The sequence below is a fragment of the Sturnus vulgaris genome, chromosome 9 (assembly GCF_052056855.1).
Source record: "Sturnus vulgaris isolate bStuVul1 chromosome 9, bStuVul1.hap1, whole genome shotgun sequence".
NCBI lineage: Eukaryota > Metazoa > Chordata > Aves > Passeriformes > Sturnidae > Sturnus > Sturnus vulgaris.
The window spans coordinates 1,271,026-1,291,666 of record NC_142251.1 but is presented as its reverse complement, the minus strand read 5'-3'; the positions used below and the strand labels follow the sequence as shown (position 1 = coordinate 1,291,666).

The window sequence follows — 20,641 nt, the reverse complement described above, 5'->3', positions numbered from 1 at the left end:
TGATTGTACAATGAGGGGACTTCCAGGAGGAAATTGAGGGCATTTGAAAGAGGTTTCTAAGCAGTGTGGCTTCAAAGAGGAACTTTATTGATTAAAAAAAAAGATATCCAGTTTATGTTCATACTACAGCAAGTGTTTCCTGAAGGACAGGGGAGATCAGCTACTGTTAAACAGCTCCAGCAGGAGCAACAATGTCACACAAGGAAACAACCTGGAAAACAAAGAGAAAAAAGAGCTGATTCTTCTTTGGAATTATTTGGAAAATAGCACTTTTTGGCAGGCCAGGTTGGGTTGCATTGGTGCTGTCACATATGGCAGCATGCAAACATTTCTTTTGTTTATAAAGGAAATTAATTTCCAATGGTGTGGCAGCACCAAGAGCATCAACCACCACGTTTTAACCCGGTGCTGGAATTGTAATCCCACCTATCCCGATATTCCCTGGCTGGCAGTTTCCCAGAATTGCCATGCTAAGGAATGAAGCCAGGCCCTCTGTCTGAGCACGTACCTGCTCGGTGCTGGGGACAGCCAGGTAGTGCAGCTGCCACACCCCCACCTGGCCACGGCTGTCCCCCAGGAGCAGGCACTCGGCATTGCTGGTGAACAGGAGCGAGCTGAGATTGCCCTCAGGGCTGGCAGCACAGCAGAGCACGGGATGGAAGCTGCAATCCAAAAATTAATGGGTTAATTAATTAAGAATTAACGGGTTAAAGATGCACGGTGCACTTTCTGTGCTCTAGGTTATCTCAGAAATTGGGGGGGTGAGGCAGTGTTTGGTTTGGGTTCTGCCAGAAGAAAAATCCCAGCTCTTGTTAACTGAAATATCCTGCTTGCCCAAAATCTGTTCTAACCTGGAGAGTGGTGGTTAATATTTTTATTAGAGGAATAATTTTCAGGGCTCTGGATCCAGCAGGGCTTCACACTGTCAGTGACACAAAACCCAGAGCAGCTGCACAAGGTCACAGGTAACTGAATTCAGACCATCCAATCTTTACCAAAGCAGCTCAATTTTGTTACTTTTCCTTCGAATTCTGCCACAATTTCTGCAGGAAAAGGGCAGTTTTGTACTTTATCAGCTCCATGAGGCATCCAGCTCCTTCTCCTCTAACCCCAAATCTCTGCTAACCGCCACAAAAATGCAATGGTTGGAGCAGGAAAAGCGTGGAGCTGTAATGACCCCATAAAAACACTGATGAGGTCACAATGTGTGCCAATTAAATTTCTGCCTTTTCCTTGAGAGGAGCCAATACTCACACGCTGACGCTCAGATCCCAAATCTCCACCCTCCTCTCGTTCACTGCCGCGAAGATCAAAGGTGATTGTGGCGCCCATTTGATGTCGTGAACAGAAGCAGCGACAGAAGTGAAAGTTAAAAGGGGACTGCGGGAACGGCGCTGCCACAAAAGGATGCTCCAGTCTGCAGAGCAGCTGAGGAACGTGGCCGGGCTGCAGGGATTCCAGGCGACTTTGTACACAGGGCCCTGTTTGGAGAGAGAGAGAGAGAGAAAAAAAAAAAAAAAAATAGAATTTGGTGTTGCTGTAAAGCTACAGAATCTATTCTAGACTTAGCCAGCCTTCCTCTCACAGGTAAGAATATTTAACTCTACAGATTTCTGATTGCTGTCTTAAAATAATGAAAGCTTTAAAACACTTTGTAGTACCAATTTGAAAAAATTACTTGAAAATAAATCCTGACAGCATAGAAAGTAATCCTGTAAAACTGTGATGTAAAACTGTGATGCTTTATGCTATGGGAATTCATTGCTAATATTAGAGAAGTTTCTGGTTTTTATTGTTGCAGATGTTTATTAAATAGAAGCAAAGGAATGTATATTTTTGAATTGAGCAGTTCCTGTTGTCCTTGTTGAGGTGTCACTCACCTTATGGCCTCTGTATGTCCCCAAAATCTGCTCCTTGCCTGAGCACGAGCAGCAGTGGATGAGACCCTCTTCTGTTCCAGCAAGAAAAATGTCAGTATCCTGCAAGAAAGGGAAAAGCAGCCTAGGCTGGGTGAATTTATCACTCCTGCAGAAATCATCCAGGGCCCGGGAGGAGCTCCTGGGAGTCAAGTGGAACCACAAAGCTGCACTGTCCTGTCCCTAAAACCTCACCCTCATCCCTATCCCTGTTCCCTGTCCTCTATCCCTGTCCCTTTGGCCATATTTGGGTGAAATTTGGGTGAAATTTGGGGTGAACTTTGAGGTGGGTGGGTATATTCTCCAACAACATGCTTGGGATTTGACTCCTAAAAAATCTTGGGAAAAAAAAAAGTGCAAACAGCAGAGAAAAGAGGAGAGAATCTGGGAGGCTGGGACTGCAGAACCTGGAGCTGGGATTGGACCATGGACCCAAAACTGATAAAAATGTGAAAACTCCTGACTTGGGTCCATCTTGGGTGTAACCATGGCTGAGCTCTTGCACTGCCCAAGGTGAATCCTTTGAAGGGTTTTTCATAAATCCCAAATTTATTCCTTTATCCAGCCTCTGTTCCAGGCAGCCTCTCTTCATGCATCAGGAGGACAAGGCTTATTTTACCATTTCATTTGGGGTAAATCTTAGTAGCTAGAAATCAATTTATTTCAAAATTAATATGCTTTAAATAGCAGCACCAAAGTCCCTGGCTGGTTGCCATTAAAAGCAGTTCCAGGTGAGTATCCCACCTCTGCTGCAGAGTTTTCCTGGCTAATATTTCAGCCAGGATGGGCTTTCTGAGCCTACCTCTGGATGGAAGTCAAAGCACATTCCAGCTGCCTCTTGGGATATGGGACCTTCACTTTTCCTTTCTCTCTCACCTGGTAATTTTTTCTTGCCACTTTGTGTTCGCTTGATTTTCATCACATCTGTGTGAAGAGCAGGAGGTTTTATCAAACAGGGGTGAGGAATTTGTGCTGCTTTGGGATGCCCAGCAGCTATGAAATGTTCTGTGGGATGTCTGGTGGAAACAATGGGATCAAAGGGAGCAGTTCCAGGTGCTCACCAAAGCAATCCAGCCTCTGCTGGATGAACCACTGGGTCATTCTCCCATCTCCTGAGATGCACATCAGCCTCTCTCTTTTGTCACCTCTGTCCTGTTCCACCCACCTCAGCTGCCACACGGGACCTTTGTGTTTATTTAGGGATGCACTGGGACACAAAAAATACACGTGGTAAATCATAGAGGAGCAAAGACAAGACAACGTGTTTGAAAAATAATTAAGCTTCCACTTCATAATGAGTGTTAAGTCTTATGGCAGAAATGTTTAGCTTTTCTTTTAAAAAATGGTCTGAACGTTGGTTGTTTTCTCCAGGAAAATGTTTCTTTTATTTAATATGTTTGATAATTAGTTTCAGGGCACTGTTTATGTGCTTGCACCATGAAATCAGTCTGCACCTTGTAGGAGAGTGCCCGAGGCCTGGGGAGCTGATCTCTCATCCCCCACCCATCCCCTCTCTCATTTCCCTCTTCATTCCTGCTCACCCCTCACCTCCTCTGATGGTCTCTCCATTTTGGCAAGAGGGATCAGAGAGAAAGCACCAAAAGCTCCCACTGGACTCCAATAAGGATTTATTATCCAGGGCTGGATTGTCCTAGCTAGGACATGGAATATCAATTACAGGTGGGGGCAGAGAGCTGCAACTCCTTAAAGGGTGAGGGAATGGCTCTGTGTCCTGGGTCACAGCACAGGGTGTGCCCAAAAGTGTGAATTCTGTCCCCAGCTGTTCACCCAGCTGTGGCAGTGATCCTGATCTCTGTGGGGATCTCTGCTGTTCATGTTCCAGCTGTTCACCCAGCTGTGGCAGTGATCCTGATCTCTGTGGGGATCTCTGCTGTTCATGTTCCAGCTGTTCACCCAGCTGTGGCAGTGATCCTGATCTCTGTGGGGATCTCTGCTGTTCATGTTCCAGCTGTTCACCCAGCTGTGGCAGTGATCCTGATCTCTGTGGGGATCTCTGCTGTTCATGTTCCAGCTGTTCACCCAGCTGTTGCAGTGATCCTGATCTCTGTGGGGATCTCTGCTGTTCATGTTCCAGCTGTTCACCCAGCTGTTGCAGGGTTCTTTCTCTTGCCCACAGCCCATCCTCCCTCCAGGAGATCTCTCCTGTTCATGGCCGTGCAGTCCCAGGGCAGGGCTGATCAAATTCCATCATCCCATGGGGAGATGCTCCAGCCAGGGCAGGAGCCGAGCATTTCCTACCCAGATCAAAGGGGAGATTTGGAACAGCAGAGCAGCCTTTTCCCACTGGATCCCAGAGGAAAACCAGAGCCTTGCACATCATCCCTGCAGCTTTGGAGGAAAACTGCACCTTGTGCAGGAGCCCTGCTCCAGCAGAACCACATCTGTCACTGCAGGAGGATGCAGCCACCATGGAATGGGACTGCACCAACCCTGAGTGACAAAGGGACAGAGTTGGATTCTGACTCTGTCCCTATTTTTGTTGTTTTGTATTACTGTATTTTTATTTTTAGTAAAGAACTGTTATTCCTATTCCCATTTCTTTGCCTGAGAGCCCCTTCATTTCAAAACCACAATAATTTGGAGGGAGAAGGGTTTACATTCTCCATTTTAAAAAGTCTCCTGCATTTCTTAGCAGACACCTGTCTCTCACACCAGGACTTTGCTGCCCCAAGCCAAGGTTTGCCTGCCCAGAGGTGCCCAGATGTTGTTCCCAGGCTCACCTGCTGTCCAGCAGCGCCGTGTCCTTGGGGCTCTGGACATCATAGATGGCCACACATCCATTGGCCATCCCCACTGCCAGCAGATTGGGGCTGGCCAGGGAAAAATCCACAGCAGTGACGCCGTGATCACAGCGGAAAATTCGCTCTGGCCACTGCCCAGGAGAGAAATGCAGCAAAGTTGTGAGTTGGGTCATTCTTTACCTCTCTTTATTTAACATTAAATGTCTGCTGGAAAAGTCAGGTGATGGTGAAATGATTCTCTGTTCTGATTGACTCCATGCATTTCTTGTTACAACTGATAAAATTGGGGAAAAGATAAAGATTGGGCAGAAATATGAAAATAAGTTCGGGCTACTCTAAAGCAAATACCTACAAATGCTTTGGGGACAGCAGGGAATCATGAGAGTGTTTGGTGGGGTAAAGATGCATCAAAGATTTGACTCTGCCTGGTTTAAATTAGCCTGATGCAGTTTTGGCCAAGAGAAGTTTGTAGCAGAAATCAAACTGAAATGTAATTTATGGCAATCAGAATTTTTCCCCCAGGACATTTTGTAACTGAGATTTCCAAATTTATTTTTTTTTTTAATGGTTGATTTTAAAAGGATCCGTTTTCAGATGGATGTGCAGAGGTGTTAAATGTTCCATCCATAAAACTTCCTCTTTTATTGGACAGTGTTGTGAGAAGTTAGAGTAAATAATTGGAGTTAAAAGGCAAATAAAGCAGAAGTTATCCAGAGAAAAGCAGGATTGCAGGGAAAGCAAACAAAGGGATTGGTTACCATGGGGTTCTTGAGTGACCAACAGCAAGCCAGGCCTTTCTTCTGATCCTGACACACAAACTCTGTGTAACCAACTGCTAGGAGATCCTGCAAGCACAGAGCAGCAGAAATAGCTCAGCAGGATATTCCCAAAGGCACCTTTGTGTCAGGGCAAACCACCAGGACTTTTCTAGAATCTTATTTTAATCTGCATTATTTAATGCAGTGCAGAAGAACGCTGCTGATTTTTTCCCTCTCAGGGTTAGATGTAAAAGGAGCTTCAGAGAGCACCCCCAAATCCTGGTTTTTTAGTTTTTCACACTCCAGTGAATTCCCCTCGTTGTTTTCCACAGGCAGGAGTAAAAAACACCAGCAAGTTTTCAGCTCCATTAATTTTTCTTTTCTTGCACTCAACAAGTCGTTTGTGAAACTCCCATTTTAGGAGTGGCTGATTTTTTGCCCTGTGTTCTAAGAATGAAGTCTCTAAATGTGTCTGACTTTTTCATATCTGGAGATTTGCTGCATTAAAATATGAAATGTCTTTATTTTCTCTCCTTTTTTTTTTTTTTCCCCTCACTGGGTTTGTGTTTCTCATCCTCAGGAGCTTTTTATCTCTCTTCCATTCATTATTTTTGTTTAGTAAGTGAGTTCTGTTGGGGAAACAGCTTTACATGACCAGATTAAAGGAGCTTTGGCTTCTGTGCATTTTATTATTAAATTATTATTATGCATCTTATCCTTAAAATTTGGTAATTCTGCTTTTTTGGGGGTTCCTGTTAGAGACAAAGACAAATAAACTCCATCAATGATAATAAAGTTTAGCAGCAGGGGTTAAATTTCAATTTTAGAACAGACCAAGTCTCTTAACATTGCTGTTCAAGGTAAACTGGAGCAATTAATGACATTTTGGGCCAATTAAAGCTGTGATGTGTGGGGAAAGCCAAATACAGTCTGTGGATTAAAGCAGCAAGAGTGAGGGACTGGATCCATCTTTGAGATCCTTCCAGAATCAGGAGTTAAATTAAATTAAACAGAATTAAGGCTGTGATGTGTAGGGAAATCCAAATACAACCTGTGGATTAAAGCAGCAAAAATGAGGGATTGGATCCATTTTTGAGATCCTTCCAGAATCAGGAGTTAAATTAAATTAAATTAAACAGAATTAAGGCTGTGATGTGTGGGGAAATCCAAATACAGCCTGTGGATTAAAGCAGTTAGAATGAGGGATTGGATCCATTTCTGAGATCCCAGCCAGGGAATCCCTCCAGAATCAGGATTTTATTGCCACCAGCCTCGTTGGGAGCAGCTCAGGGATGATTTGTGCACTCACAGGGTTCCCTTTGTTCCAGGCCATGCTGCTCACACTGTGACCACAGGTTAAATCACACCTGTATGACCAGAGCTGCTCCAGGCTGGCACCTGCACCTTCTGCTGGGCTCTGCTTTGGAGCTGATGTTTCCTCCTGCTTCTCCTCTTCCTCTTCCTTTTCCTCCTCATCCTCTTCCTCTTCAGCTCCTTCCTCAGGCTCTGAGGTAACAACAGGTTCTGAAATGCACAGATGTGGAATCTGATTTCACTTAACCTCACTCTAATTATTCACATCAGAAGAAAAATTTACCCTTTCAGCAAATATTTTGTAGGGGGGAAAAAAATTAAAAAAAAAAAGAAGATTTAAGGAATGAAGACAACCTAACTTCTGAACCTGTGACTAAAACTGGCTGGGGACAGAGCAGACACAGCTGGAATGGGCTGAGTGAGCCAGCTGTGCTGCAGGTGGCTTTAGCTACCCAGCCCAAAATGAGGAATTTCTCTGGAAAATGAGGAATTTCTGGCTGGAAGAGGTTACTGAGCAAAGAACAAACCTGTCAGGACAGGAATGTGCCGATAGAGTGCGAGTTTGGGTTGGAAAATGTTCTCCATGAGAATCCTCTCCATGACAACTAAATGGTGCTGCAGGTTTGCTGAAGATAAAATCTCCTCTGAGCTGCATCCCTGCTCCTCGTGGATCCTGGCAGGAACAGCACTCTCTGCAATGATCATGGGAGAAATTAAATCACACAATTATGGGATATTCCAGGATGGAATGGATCCACAAGGATCAGAGAGAAATGGGATAGAAATGCTTTGGATGGGATAAAACTTCACACAGGGGTAAGAATTCTCCACTTGCCAAAAAGCAAAGCATTAAAAAAAAAATACTTTCACTATAAATTTTTTCTTGTTATAATTTTCTCTTCTTAAATTTTTCATCATCTTAATTATAATTTTCTTATCTTTTTCAGATATTTCTGGACTTTTTCACAAATGGTGTTTTGCTTTTGCTTTTTCAGGTGATTACCAGCAAACCTCGTCCCTGAATATTTATCTTTATGAGAAATGACAAATGTTACCTGTGGCAGAAAGGACAGCCTGACTGTGCTCTTCAGCTGAAGGAGATTTGCTGCTTTTCCCTGCTGGAGTTCTGGGTTTTTCTGAGTGTGCAGGTTCTGTTTTTGAGGATTCCAGTGAATGATCCAAATCCCAGGAAGTCACCATCATCCCTGGCAATGAATTTCCCTTCACACAAGGCTCTTGTTTTTGGGTAAATTATTGCAAGGAGTTTCCTGCTGGGCTTGGGGGGGGGCTTTGGAACCAGCTCTGTTTCCAAAGAAATTTGAACTGATAATTTTGATTTAATATTTTAATTTCATCTTTTAAGTGCTATCTTTTGCAAATTCACAGAAAAGGTTGCCTGTGCTTAATAAGAATCATTAAAGGAGGTAAAATAACTTTAAAGTTCCTCCTCTTGTGTGACTGCTGCAGCTCCATCAGGGTTTTTTTTTTGGGGGTGTGGTTCCCCTTGAGCAGGATCAGCTCCCACCCAAAACTTGCCTCGATGTCCTCAGGGGTTGGAATGAGCCCTGCTGATGCTCCAGGCACACCAAAAAAAAAAAATGTTTTCAAACCAAATTATTATCTACTTTGGGGTTTATTCCCTCATTTTACAGACACTAACACAAAGGAAAAGTGTTTGGAACAGCATTCCCCATAATTTTGTTTGGGACACAAAGAAATAACATTCTCTGGGAGTGCTAATAACATTTTAATTGCAATGGATTCAGTGTGCCAGCACTAAATTCAAGATTTAGGAGGGGCAGAAAAGGCCACCACAACCCAGACTGTCCTGTCTGAACTTAAAGCTCTGGAAGTTGAGGAAACATCTCCTGCTTAGAGATGGAAATGAAAAAAAAAATCTCTTTTCTCCCAGGTTTACCTTTCTCTGCCACGGTGATTTTCTCACATTGCACTTCCTTGGTTTTGGCAGCTCCTGAGATGGTTTGAACCATTTTTTCTTCGAAGTACTCACTGTCAATTTTAGCATTGCAAATCTCTGCATAAATCTTATTCCTCTCCCTGGAAAACAAAGGAAACACGGGCTGGTGAGTGCCTGGAAAAATTCTGCCTGGAATTCTCAGTGTCTTTAACAAGAGAGGTTTTTCCACGTCTTAAATTTCCTGCTTTTTTTGGGGGGATTGCTGGATGTTATTTCAGCCTTTTGTATCATCCTGATCTTTGTGGTGCTTTTCTAAAACAGGAATGGCCTGTGGAGAGCAGAAAACCAAAAAAAGCAGAAATCCTTTTTCCAGCTGCCTGGGAACTTTGGGGAAATTCAGAGTTCAGAGCTCTCCTCACTCGGGAGTGAAAGGCAAAGCATCAAGAGATAAAAAGGAAACTTCTCCTTTTCCATCTCAGCATTTCCACCAAAGTTCTGGTGCTTCAGGGAGCACCAAGGGGAGCTGCCTGCTATGTTGAATTCCTAAATAATGACAAGCTACACACAAGAATCAATGCAGCAGCTTGAAATGTCTTAACTATTTCCAGGAAAATCAATTTATCACACTCCTCCAGCCCTGGGTTTTCCTAACCTGCCATCAGTTTTCAGTGGAAAGGAATAAGAATTTCCTCCAGGATCTGGAGCTGTAAGAAATGGGAGGTTTTGCTGATGGTTTTAGCTTTTATATTTTTCAGAATCTCTGCTGCTCAGTGTGTAACTCTGACATTTCATGTTAGGTGTTGGTGAGTTCTGTTCACAGGGGAGTGACAGAACAATTCCTTTCTAGCTGGAGAATCAAGGACAACAAAAATCAGAAACAGTGGGAAGGGAAAAGGGGGCAAGGCAGGGGCTGAGACTGCACAGCCTGGGGCTGTGAGGGGATCATTGACCCCAATGTGTGCATGAACCAAAACTTAAAAAATGTAAAAACTCATGACCAGGATCCAGCTGGGAGTTGGTTTGGGTGCAGCCCCAGCCAGGCTCTAGCATAGCCTAAAGTGAATCCTTCCAATCAATTCCTGGTTTACCCTTCCAATCAATTCCTGGTTTACCCTTCCAATCAATTCCTGTTTTATCCTTCCAATCAATTCCTGTTTCATCCTTCCAATCAATTCCTGTTTCATCCTTCCAATCAATTCCTGTTTCATCCTTCCAATCAATTCCTGTTTCATCCTTTCAATCAATTCCTGTTTCATCCTTTCAATCAATTCCTGGTTTATCCTTTCAATCAATTCCTGGTTTATCCTTCCAATCAATTCCTGTTTTATCCTTCCAATCAATTCCTAATTTATTTCTTTTGCTCTGTCCATTCTCTGTTCCAGCTCAGCTTTTACTCACTCACAGAACTCTGAGTGCTCACTCACAGAAATCTGAGTGCTCACTCAGAGCTCAGTTTTAACTCTCAGAGCTCTCATTCCTCACTCACAGAACTCTCAGTTTTCACTCCCAGAATTCAGTTTTCACTCTCAGAACTCTCATTCCTCACTCAGAACTCAGTTTGCACTCCCAGAACTCTCTATTTTCACTCCCAGAACTCTCTATTTTCACTCCCAGAGCTCAGTTTTCACTCCCAGAACTCTCAGTTTTCACTCACAGAACTCTCAGTTTTCACTCACAGAACTCTCCCAGCCTCCTGTGTCTCCGTGGACACCAGGGCAGTTGGCAGATCCAACATCCAGAGCGTTTCTGTTTCTGTCAGGATCATTTCCACCCTCTGCTCCAGCTCTGCTTCTGTCAGGGCTGCTTCCCCTTCCTCCTGCTCAGCTGGAAAACCAGGATAACAAAACAACACTCCAAATTCATTAAAAAATTAATTCTGGAAGGTCCTGGGTTAGCTCAGGGTCTCATAATTCCCAGAATAGATAATTTTATGGATTATATTTGTAAATATTGAGTGTGTTCTTTACCAGACAAGCTCAAAGCTGGGTCTTGCTGAGGTTCTGTCTCATCTAAGCCAGACTTGGTTGTTGAAATGCTGATTCCACGTGTCCTTCAGGGACAAGAAACAAGCAGGAATTGTCTCAAAAAATGCAAAAAAAAAAAAAAAAAAAGTGTTTTATTTTCTGCAGCTACTTTGCATTTTGAAGCCGTTTTTAATGTATATTTGCTCCTGGTTGATATCCCAACCCCTTTGGAAAAACCAGCCTGGGAAACATGGCAAAAAAAAAAAAAAAAAAGTCATGTCTTCATCTCAGAAATCAATGTTTACCATTGTAATTATCAGTTGTGAATAATTCCAATTATTCCTTGCATTTTGATAATGCCATGGCTCAGGATTTTTCATTTAGAACACCAATAATTATTTACCTTCTTTGCAGGACTTAATTGAGTTTGTCAGCCCAAAATCCACACACTTTGGGTTTTTTTTCCCTCTGTGCTGGAGGTTTGTAAATGAAAATGTAGTGAAACATAATTTGGGGGGGTTTTAAATCCAAATTTTTTGTTCAAGAGCATTTTTGGAGATGGATGCACATAATCCCATAGAGGTAACTTGCTTAAATATGATTAAAGCTGAGAATTCTTATTATGTTAAATATATTTGGACACAATGATCTTGAAGGTCTCTTCCAACCGAGTCATTCTGTGAATATTTTGATAGCTGAAGTGATATTTTTAATATTTTTAATTCGATATTTGAATTTATATACGTAATAATTTTGCATTAAAAGTTGCCTGCACTGACTAAACATCACTAAAACAGATAAAAATTACTTTGAGATGAACTTTTCTTGCCTGGTTACAGCGTTTGGGTCTGGCTGGAAGAGGGGATGTGGTGTCACATTCTTCCCTTCCTCATCAAAAACCTGAAGAAAAATGGAATTAATTAGGATAATTGGCCTGCAGGGATCAGTTCCAGCTTGCTGGGATTTTTTTGGGAAAAGCCACATTCCTGTCACTGTCAGCCCCATTCCTGCTTCTCCCTCTTCCAGCTCATTCCTTCCCTAACCACCACCAAGGCTCAATCATTGATTCTGATTAATCCAGCCTAATTAACAGAGCAGACAAATCAATCAGATGAATAATTACACATTTTTTTTCGTGATAGTTTTTAAAATATTTCAGTGCAGGAAGGTGAGTGAGGTGCTGAAACGATTCCCAGGGAATATTCTGGATTTTAGGTGAAGACAGGAGCTGCTCCAGTGACAAATATCAGATGAGAAATGTTAATTATTGTCAAACTGGGGCTGTCCCCATCCCTGGAAGTGTCCAAGGGCAGCTTGGAGCACCCTGGAATGGTGGGAGCTCCCTGTCCTTGGGAATGGGATGGGCTTGGAAGTGCAACCCAACCATTCCAGGGCTCCAAGGTTCTTCCCACAGGTGAATTTTGGGCTCTTCCCACCTTTCCCAACCATTCCAGGGCTCCAAGGTTCTTCCCACAGGTGAATTTTGGGGCTCTTCCCACCTTTCCCAACCATTCCAGGGCTCCAAGGTTCTTCCCACAGGTGAATTTTGGGCTCTTCCCACCTTTCCCAACCATTCCAGGGCTCCAAGGTTCTTCCCACAGGTGAATTTTGGGGCTCTTCCCACCTTTCCCAACCATTCCAGGGCTCCAAGGTTCTTCCCACAGGTGAATTTTGGGGCTCTTCCCACCTTTCCCAACCCAAGCATTCCAGGGTTTCTGTGATCCCTTCCATAGATGGATTTGGGGCTCTTCCCACCTTTCCCAAATGTTCTCAACCCAACCATTCCAGGGTTTTTGTTTTTTTCCCACAGATGGATTTGTACTCTTCCCACTTCTCCCAACCCAACCATTTCAGGGTTTTTTGGTTCTTCTCACAGGTGGATTTTGGGCTCTTCCCATTTTTCCCAACCCAACCATTCCAGGGTTTCTGTGATCCCTCCCACAGGTGAATTTTGGGGCTCTTCCCATTTTTCCCAGTTCAACCATTTCAGGGTTTCTGTGATCCCTCCCACAGGTGAATTTTGGGCTCTTCCCACTTTTCCCAACCCAACCATTCCAGGGTTTCTGTGATCCTTCCTTCCCACTTTTCCTAGTGGTGCTCAACCCAACCATTCCAAGGTTTTTGGTTCTTCCCACAGGTGAGTTTGGGGGTTTTTCCCTCCTTTCCCAAATGTTCTCAACCCAACCATTCCAGGGCTCCAAGGTTCTTCCCACAGGTAAATTTTGGGCTCTTCCCATTTTTCCCAACCCAACCATTCCAGGGTTTTTTGGTTCTTCCCACAGGTGGATTTTGGGCTCTTCCCATTTTTCCTAATCCAACCATTCCAGGGTTTCTGTGATCCCTCCCACAGGTGAATTTTGGGCTCTCCCCACCTTTCCCAACCCAACCATTCCAGGATTTTTTGGTTCTTCCCACCTTTCCCAACCATTCCAGGATTTTTTAGTTCTTCCCACCTTTCCCAACCATTCCAGGATTTTTTAGTTCTTCCCACCTTTCCCAACCATTCCAGGATTTTTTGGTTCTTCCCACAGGTGAATTTGGGGCTCTCCCCCCTTTCCCCAGGTGTTCCTGGATGCCCTCACCTGCACAGCTCCCAGCAGGGCCCTGTTCCTGGCAGTTTTTCCCTGGGAAGTTGTGGAATTTTTCCTGGAATTTGGGGCTCTGGTGGCTCCAGCAGCTCCTGCTGCTGCTCCTGGCCTGGAATCACCACGTCAGGAATATTGAAATTTATAAAATAGCAAATTCATATTAAAGGTTTGACCAATTATTCAATGTCATTCCCAATTTATTATTGTAATTCCTGGTTTATTATGTATTACATGCTGCCATTATTGGAAAGGATGTAAATCTTTCATATGAAAGGATTTTTTTACCATTTCTTATATAATTTATTGTATATTACCAATGATTTTAAAGGGTTTTAACCATTTATAATAATTTATAATTGATTATATATTGCCAATTATTTTAAGGGATGTAAACCACTTCATAATCAATATTATAATAAATAAATACAATATTATAATAAATATATCTTTTTATATTTATATAATAAATAATTTTAACATTAATTTATCATAAACTGCTCTATATTATGACATATTTTAGAATGTAATTGGTTCCATATTTCAATTGATCATGAATTACCAAATATTTTAAGGGATGTAAACCATTTATAATACAGGATTGTGGCCATTTATTGATTCTCATTTATTATATATTATAATTCGTTATATATTAATAATTATTTCAAAGGATTTTAACAATTTATAAGAAAAGACTGTAGCCCTTTATTATAATTCATTGTATATAATCATTAATTACATATCAGCAATTATTGTAAAGGATTCAGACCATGTATAAAAAGGGCTTTTGATTAATTATTTGTCGTGACTTTTGATGCCTTATAATTTATTATAGAATATAATTTATTATAGACTAAAATTTATTATAGACTATAATTATTATTAAAATTATTAAAATTAAATTATTATCTTAAAATTCATTCTGTTACCCATTAATTTCAATATGCAAACCATTTATAATAAAGGCTTTTTACCATTGATTTATCACGACTTATTATAAAATATAATTTATTACATATTCATTAAATGTTACCCTTTATTTTAAGCGATGCAAAGCATTTATAATTAACAATTTTGGCCACTGATGTAATTTATTAAATATAATTTATTATTAAAGACTATAATTTATTACATATTATTACGCATTACTAAGTATTTTACGGACGCAAGCCATATATAACAAAGGGATTTTCCCCATTCACTAATTATAATTAATGATCCATCAGAATTGATTACGTGTTATAATTTATCATCTATTCCCAAGCATTTTAAAGGTTTTTAAGCATTTTTTAATTCCGATAAAATTGAAGTTTTAGGCCCGCTCCGCTCTCACTCACGGCGGAGGCCGCGGCCCCGGCATGGCGTCCACCGTTACCGTGACAACGCGGCCCAAGACGCCGCGCGGTGATTGGCTGTCAGTAAGGGCGCCGCTGATTGGTCGCTGCGCGGCGCGCGGGTCGCGCTGTGCTGGCGGCCGCAGCCCCGGGCCGTCCCCGGCTCCGGTTCGGGTCCCGCCCCCGTCCCGTGTCACCGAACCGGCGCTGCCCGCGCCAGAGCCCCGCTGCCGGCTCGGCCTTCCCGCCGGGGATTCACCCCTGAGTCAGCACAGTCGCGCCCGCCGGTTCTTTCGGCACCGCCCGCGGGGACCGTGTGAGGGTCGGGGATGCGGCTCCGCGGGTGAGCCGTGCGGCTCTGCAGGGGCACGGCGCAGGCGTTTCACACAGGCAGGGCCGCGGTGTCCTCGCTGTGACACAGCCGCGATGCCCGACGTGCGCGCCGGGCGCTGCCCCGCGCCGGCCCGGGGACAGCGCTGAGCCGGGCAGGTGAGGCACCGGGGCTGCAGCGAGGACACGGTGAATTACCGCTGCTCCTGGATCTTTTCTTCTGTTTATTTCGTGTGGTTTTGCGGGTTTTATGTTTAACCTAGACCTGTTATTATGTCACTCAAGAGCCTCACGCCCAGCAAGAGCCCCCGTTCCCCGAGGAACCCCCGTTCTCCTCACGGCCGATGAGACACTCCCCGCGCCTCTGCGGCTCCCCGCGTGAGTACGGCGGCCGGGCAGGACGGGGGGGGAGCGGTACCGGAACCGCGGAGCCGGCGATGCTGCGGGGCCAGAGGGGACTCGGGGACCGTAAAGGGACTCGGGGACCGTGAAGGGACTCGGGGACCGTAAAGGGACCGTGAGGGGCCGCGGTGAGCGGGAGCCTCAGCACCGCCCGGGGCGTGGCCTGGGCATGGAATGAGCTCGGAGGGGGCGAGGCCTGTGCGTGATTGCCATGTGAGGGGCGGGGCTTGTTTGATTGACACGTGAGAGGCGGGGCTTGTGCCCAATGACATATATGGGCATGAGGGTCCGCGGCGGCCGCGCCTCGGCGCGGTGGGGGCGTGGCTCTGCGGTTTGAGTGACAGGAGGGGCCTGTGGGCTCGGTGACAGACGAGGGGGCGTGGCCTGCGCGCTTTGATTGACGTGTAAGGAGGTGGCATTAGAGTTTGAGTGACAGATCGAGCCTTGCTTATGCATTGAGTGACAGGCAGGGGCGTGGCCAATCCCCAAGTGACGGGAAAGGGGCGTGGCCTCCACGCTGACTGACAGGTTGACCCAGCGCTGTGTTACATGCGAGGGGGCGTGTTTTCCTATTGACTGACAGCCGATGTGGGCGTGGCCTCCTTTGACTGACAGCGCCCTCACGCACCCTGCCCGCTTCCCGCGGTGCGCGGTGACGTCGTGCGTAACGTGGCCACGCCCCTCCCGCCCCGCCGCCGCCGCTCCCGGTCCCGTCCCCGCTTCTCCCGCCGCTCCCTCCGGGACCCGGCGGCGCTTCCCGGCGATGTGACCCTTTCCCGGGAATACCAGCGATCATGGCTGAGGTGAGAGCGGCGAGGGCCTGCCCGGGAACTTGTTGCGCGGGGCCGCAAGTTTGTTGTGGGGACCGGAGGCCCGCGGGCACCGGCGGTGCCGCCCGTTCCCCTCAGGGGCCCGTTCGGGTCCGTCCCGGGGGCTGAAGGCCCGTGAGGGGAGCGGGCGGGACCGCGCGCGACGCCTCCCTGTTTTTATAGGGTTACATATGCTAAAACATCGCTTTATTTCCTTTAAATATCTTTTTTGTAGTCGTTAAAACAAAAGGGAATTTGCTTAAAAAGGTAGCGCGGTGTCCTGGCAGGGAGAGCTCGCTCGTGGAATTCCCAGGATTCGCGGGGAGCGTTGGGGGGGGGGGGTGTTTGGGGATAATAGGAGTTATGCTGTGGGATAGAATGGGGATGTAATATTATAATGATAGGGAAATAATAGGGAAATGGAAAAAAAAAAAGCCTCTTTATGGCAGTGTTGGGTAGGTGGGGGTTGGATTTGTCCATCCCAATAGGATTAGCTCTTTCCCTTTTGGGAGGGGAATTGGGGCTGATGAATGGATATTCCATTAAGTTTTCCTCGAATTATCCCCACGTCCCAATCTCGGGGCTCTTTGCTGCTCCAACAGTGTTGATAAATGTGTCAGAAATGAAAATTTGGAAAAGTAAAATCTGTGGGACAGGTGTTGCTTCCAGGGCAAGCTGGAAGTGTCAGGATTAGATTTTACAGATGAAGCGTCTCCTCTTGAAATTCCTGAATATATGGCCATTTTTCTTTAAATTATTTTCTCTTTTCCTCCCAAACCAAAACTTTAATGGAGCAGTCTTCCTGTTGTTGGGACAACACGTCCTGAGCTAATCTTAGAAGTTCTAAGAACCTGCCTGGGTGGTTTTGTATCTCGAGAGGGAATCACAGGTCTGATCCCAAAAAATGTGGATATTAAACTCCTGCTTTCTACAAAGTTGGAGAGCCAGTGGGGCCTTTGGGATGTTTGGCTGGAGTTTCTGTTCATTTTTTCATTAATTAGCCCCAATATCCTGTGATAATCCCAGTATTCCGTGGGCTCTGTGTCCTGTGGGGCTGAGCTTTGGTCACATCCTGCTCAGTGTCCCAGCACAGCAGAGCCAGCCCCAGGGCAGGGAAATCCCACTGGGATGGGGAATCCCACTGGGATGGGGAATCCCACTGGGATGTGGAGCTGGCCACCTTTGTTTTTTCCATTTGTGGATGTCGTGCAGTGGGCGAGGCCTTTGCTGTGTGTCAGTCTCAGACAGGAACAGGAGTTTCCATCTTTGCTGTTTTGGAGGTGAATTCCTTGTCTCTGTTGGGGCTGGAGGGGCAGGACCGGTGTTTGAGCCATCCCTGGATGAGTTCAGGAGCAGCAGCACCTGGAGTTCATTCCCAGGCAACTGTTGCACCTGCATGGAGACACAGTAATCATTTTAAAAAAATCACACTCTGGGTGATTTAAGCAGTTGCAACATCCTGGATACAGTTCCCAGCTCCGTTTGTGTCCCTGCTCATGGGGGGAAGTTGGAACTGGATGGTCTTTAGGGTTCTTCCAGCCCAAACCATCCCAGGATTTTATGAATTTAGGGAGCAGAGTGGGAATTCTCCTGAGCATGGCATTTCCTCGTAGCTCTGGTGTCAACCTGGAGGAGCTGCAGGTGATCAAAATAAGGACGGGAAGGTGTCAGACTGGTGGCTCTTGCCCTTTTTGCCATCCTTCTCTCCCAAAAAACCTCGTGCTGACTGTTCTGAAGGGATCACAGGAGCTCATCCTTCCCTCAGGAACGATCCTAAAACCTTGTGGTGCAGAGAATGAGTGACAGACACGGCCCTCAAAGGCCAGTACAACTCTGAAACTTGTTGAGTTGCACAGGAAGGCTCTTCAAAAAGCAGGGCTGGAGGCCAGAAAGTGAAACTAAATTCACCAAAAGTGCTGCTTCACTTTTGCAGAAGCGATTTGAATACAGGACAGACAAAGAAAAAAAAAAAAAAAAAAAAGCTTTTGAATATATATTAAATTTAGGATTAATAACCTGTGTCAGGGTTCTTTTTTACTTTTACGTGATTTCTCACATTCCAACATGTCAGAAGTTTGTTCCAGGCATAAAGTGGAAAGAAAATATCTCTAACTTAAGATCAGCTGAAGCTTTGTGACTGTTACAATATCCTGCATTAAGCTGCTTACGGGGTGGTTTTGGTGGAGGGAATGCTGATACACACAGATTTTCTCCAAAATCACTATTTTAATGCCTCCCGAGAAGAAAAGATTGAGGCTGAAAAGCTTGATTAGCAGCTGAAAGAGAACAGGTTTTGTTAATTCAGCCTTTATAACGTTGGAGTGAAATGTGAGAGAATGAGATCTTCTGATCCCAAACGTGGAAAAGCTGGGGGGGTCACACTTTGGCGTTGAACAGGGGCAGCTCCATACCTGCTGTCATTTCCAGAAGTGCCCAATTCCTGCTGTTCCTTTTGTTCCCTGAAGGGATGCACCAGTCAGGGTTGTTACAGGCACTTGCCACCGTACTGAGCATGCAAAACTAAAGGGAAAAAGATGAGAGTTTGGGGGGGGGTTTGTTGTTTTTCAGTGAATTAGGAGGAGGACCAGGGCTGCTGTGTGGGGAAAAAGGGTGGGTATGTGTGGTCAGAGATGAGGCGGGGACTAAATATCCCTGATTTTTGGTTGGAATAGCTTGGAATTAACTGCAGGCTGGTTTAGTAATGGTTGAGGTGGTCTGAGAAGTCCCAAAAGGGGAGATCCTGCTCCTGCTGGTGCTTTTGTGTGATGGCCCTGAACTTCCAAGAGTTGCTCCAGCTCTGGCTGAGAACCCAAAAACTTCCTGCAGGACAAACAGGGAAAGATCCCAGAGGAGCTGGAGCTGGAATGGGGCAGCAGGAGCAGCCCTGGGATCTGCAAATCCTTGTGGTTCTGCAGGAGCCTGACAGGAGGGGACAGCCGGGGGGATTTGGGATCTGGGAACAGGGACAGGAGGAGAGGGAACAGCCCCAGGCTGGGCCAGGGGAGGCTCGGGGTGGATTTTGGGGAAATTCCTGCTGGAAAAGGCTGGCACAGCTGCCCAGGAGTCCCCATGCCTGGCAGGATTTCAAATCCCCGTGGATGTGGCACTTGGGGACACGGGGCAGGAGTGGCCTTGGCAATGCTGGGAATGGTTGGACTGGATGTTCTTGGAGATGTTTTCCAACCTAAAGGATTCCATAATTTCCCTTCCTTTTGGCCGAACAGAATTCCTGTTCCTCCCAAACCTTCAGCAGGCAACTGAGCAGCTCCTTGTGCTTCTCACCCACAACTCCTGAGGTTCCTCAATTTTCTGACTTGCTGAAATAAGAACTCAAAGTTTTGCTTCTGCAGAGTGAATTTCTGAGGGGTTAAAAGTCTGGATTGGCGTTTTATGGTGTTGGGAAAATATGGGGAGGAGCAGGAGCTCTCCTGCCATGTCAGTGGACAATTAAATGTCTCAAGCTAATTTATCTGAGTGCACTTTAATGTTTTTCAGTCTCTGAAAGTTTAGTTGTTTTCAACCAAAAAATCGGTTTATTAACACTTTGTGCTTTAATCTATAAATCCCCGTTGTCTGAAAAAATTTCCCTTTTCTTCAATGTTCTGCTTCTTTCAGCTGAAAAATTTGAAACTTTGGGAATGTCACTGAATTCTCTTTTCATATTTTGAACAATGCTTTCTGATTTCTATCTTGAAACAGCTTTCAGGACAGAATGCTGAAGGAATACAGGGATAACTGTTCTTAGTAACCTTTTTACATTCTTAGTATTTTTATTGAACCAAGGTGTAGTAGGAAGCAGCAGCAAAGTTCACACAGTCACTGATGTGTTTGCAAATTGAGGTGTTTGAACAGTCAGAGTTTTTGAGGAGCTCCTGGATACAGAACAAGGTCAAAATAGATTAAATCCGGCTTTCCTGCTGATCTCAATCACAATTAAAATCGGGGATTGACATCAGTCAATCATATTTTTCCTGGTTTGATCTTAGCTGTAATTAATTGGGGGTTTTTGTGTCATTTTGGGCAGTGTTTGTAGAATACTGCACTGAGATATCAGTGAACCTAATGGAGAGGTGGGAATTGTGGTTTTTCCCTTCCTTGGTGAGGGAATAAAACCCCTCAAGGGAATTGCAGGGATTACAGTGGCACTCTGCCTTTCTAATCTGAACAAAGGGTGATCCTTGAGTTGTTTTGTCATCATAGAAAAGCTTTGAGGCTATTTTTTTATGTGATAAAACATTGATTTTTTGGGCTTCCAGTCAGAGGGATTTTAGGCACAGGCTGGAATTGTTGTAAAGTTGTTTCTTTTTGAGCCTTTTCCTGGCCAGGAGCCCCAGGCTGCATTAATATTTCCCTCCTAATCCATTCACGTCACAAATTGTCCATAGGAATGTTTCCTTGTGATTCCTGCCATACAACTGGGGCTGTTTTCTTCAGGAATTCTGTAGCTGAATCCAACCACTCCATAGAATCCCAATTTTCTTAGCACGATGTTTTAGATTATTACAAGAAGTTAAGGAAGATGCTGGAGTGAAAATAAATAGGGAAGTGT

The 20,641-nt window shown here is 44.9% G+C and overlaps 2 protein-coding genes and 1 long non-coding RNA gene across 9 annotated transcripts in view; 2 read left to right on the top strand and 1 right to left on the bottom strand.

Annotated features, from left to right (window-relative positions):
* Positions 1 to 66: 66 nt before the first annotated feature.
* DNAI4 (dynein axonemal intermediate chain 4) lies at positions 67 to 14,622 on the bottom strand. 6 transcript variants are annotated; one of them, XM_088169600.1, is made up of 17 exons: positions 14,555 to 14,606; positions 13,215 to 13,329; positions 11,441 to 11,532; positions 10,636 to 10,718; positions 10,345 to 10,492; positions 8,669 to 8,808; positions 7,806 to 7,955; positions 7,278 to 7,442; positions 6,746 to 6,960; positions 5,437 to 5,523; positions 4,658 to 4,809; positions 2,978 to 3,123; positions 2,719 to 2,840; positions 1,881 to 1,979; positions 1,255 to 1,481; positions 509 to 662; positions 67 to 211 (listed from the first exon to the last, which is right to left on the bottom strand). In XM_088169600.1, the coding sequence occupies exons 1-17, from the start codon at positions 14,575 to 14,577 to the stop codon at positions 167 to 169; spliced, it is 2,163 nt and encodes a 720-aa protein (XP_088025726.1). In that variant the 5' UTR covers positions 14,578 to 14,606; the 3' UTR covers positions 67 to 166. The 6 variants fall into 6 exon arrangements, with proteins under 6 accessions (XP_088025726.1, XP_088025727.1, XP_088025723.1 ...); XM_088169601.1 differs by having other exon boundaries at positions 11,462 to 11,532; positions 14,555 to 14,605; XM_088169597.1 differs by having other exon boundaries at positions 67 to 662.
* On the top strand, positions 7,427 to 14,044 carry LOC148222761 (uncharacterized). The gene is made up of 4 exons (XR_015805299.1): positions 7,427 to 7,566; positions 7,746 to 12,046; positions 12,109 to 12,296; positions 12,646 to 14,044. It is a non-coding gene; the product is annotated as an uncharacterized LOC148222761 (long non-coding RNA).
* A 543-nt stretch (positions 14,623 to 15,165) lies between the features above and the next one.
* The window catches only part of MIER1 (MIER1 transcriptional regulator), a 52,258-nt gene continuing 46,782 nt past the window's right edge, over positions 15,166 to 20,641 (top strand). Inside the window, exon 1 of one of the 2 annotated variants that reach the window (XM_088169605.1) lies at positions 15,166 to 15,259. Coding sequence is in view for 1 of the 2 variants with exons in the window: in XM_088169604.1 (XP_088025730.1) it covers positions 16,078 to 16,086 (9 nt within the window). In the remaining variant the exon portion in view is untranslated. Of the gene's footprint in view, positions 15,260 to 15,608; positions 16,087 to 20,641 lie in introns of those variants that run through there. The other variant, XM_088169604.1, reaches the window with a different exon arrangement.

What these genes read in the sequence shown, in the direction of transcription:
- DNAI4 (XM_088169597.1), bottom strand. Translation starts at nt 14,577, where the DNA reads ATGCCGGGGCCGCGGCCTCCGCC. An exon ending in AATCACCGTGGCAGAGAAAG is followed by an intron (nt 7,956 to 8,668) that starts GTAAACCTGGGA and finishes ATTCATTGCCAG; the next exon opens with GGATGATGGTGACTTCCTGG. An exon ending in GGCTGTCCTTTCTGCCACAG is followed by an intron (nt 7,443 to 7,805) that starts GTAACATTTGTC and finishes TGATCATTGCAG; the next exon opens with AGAGTGCTGTTCCTGCCAGG.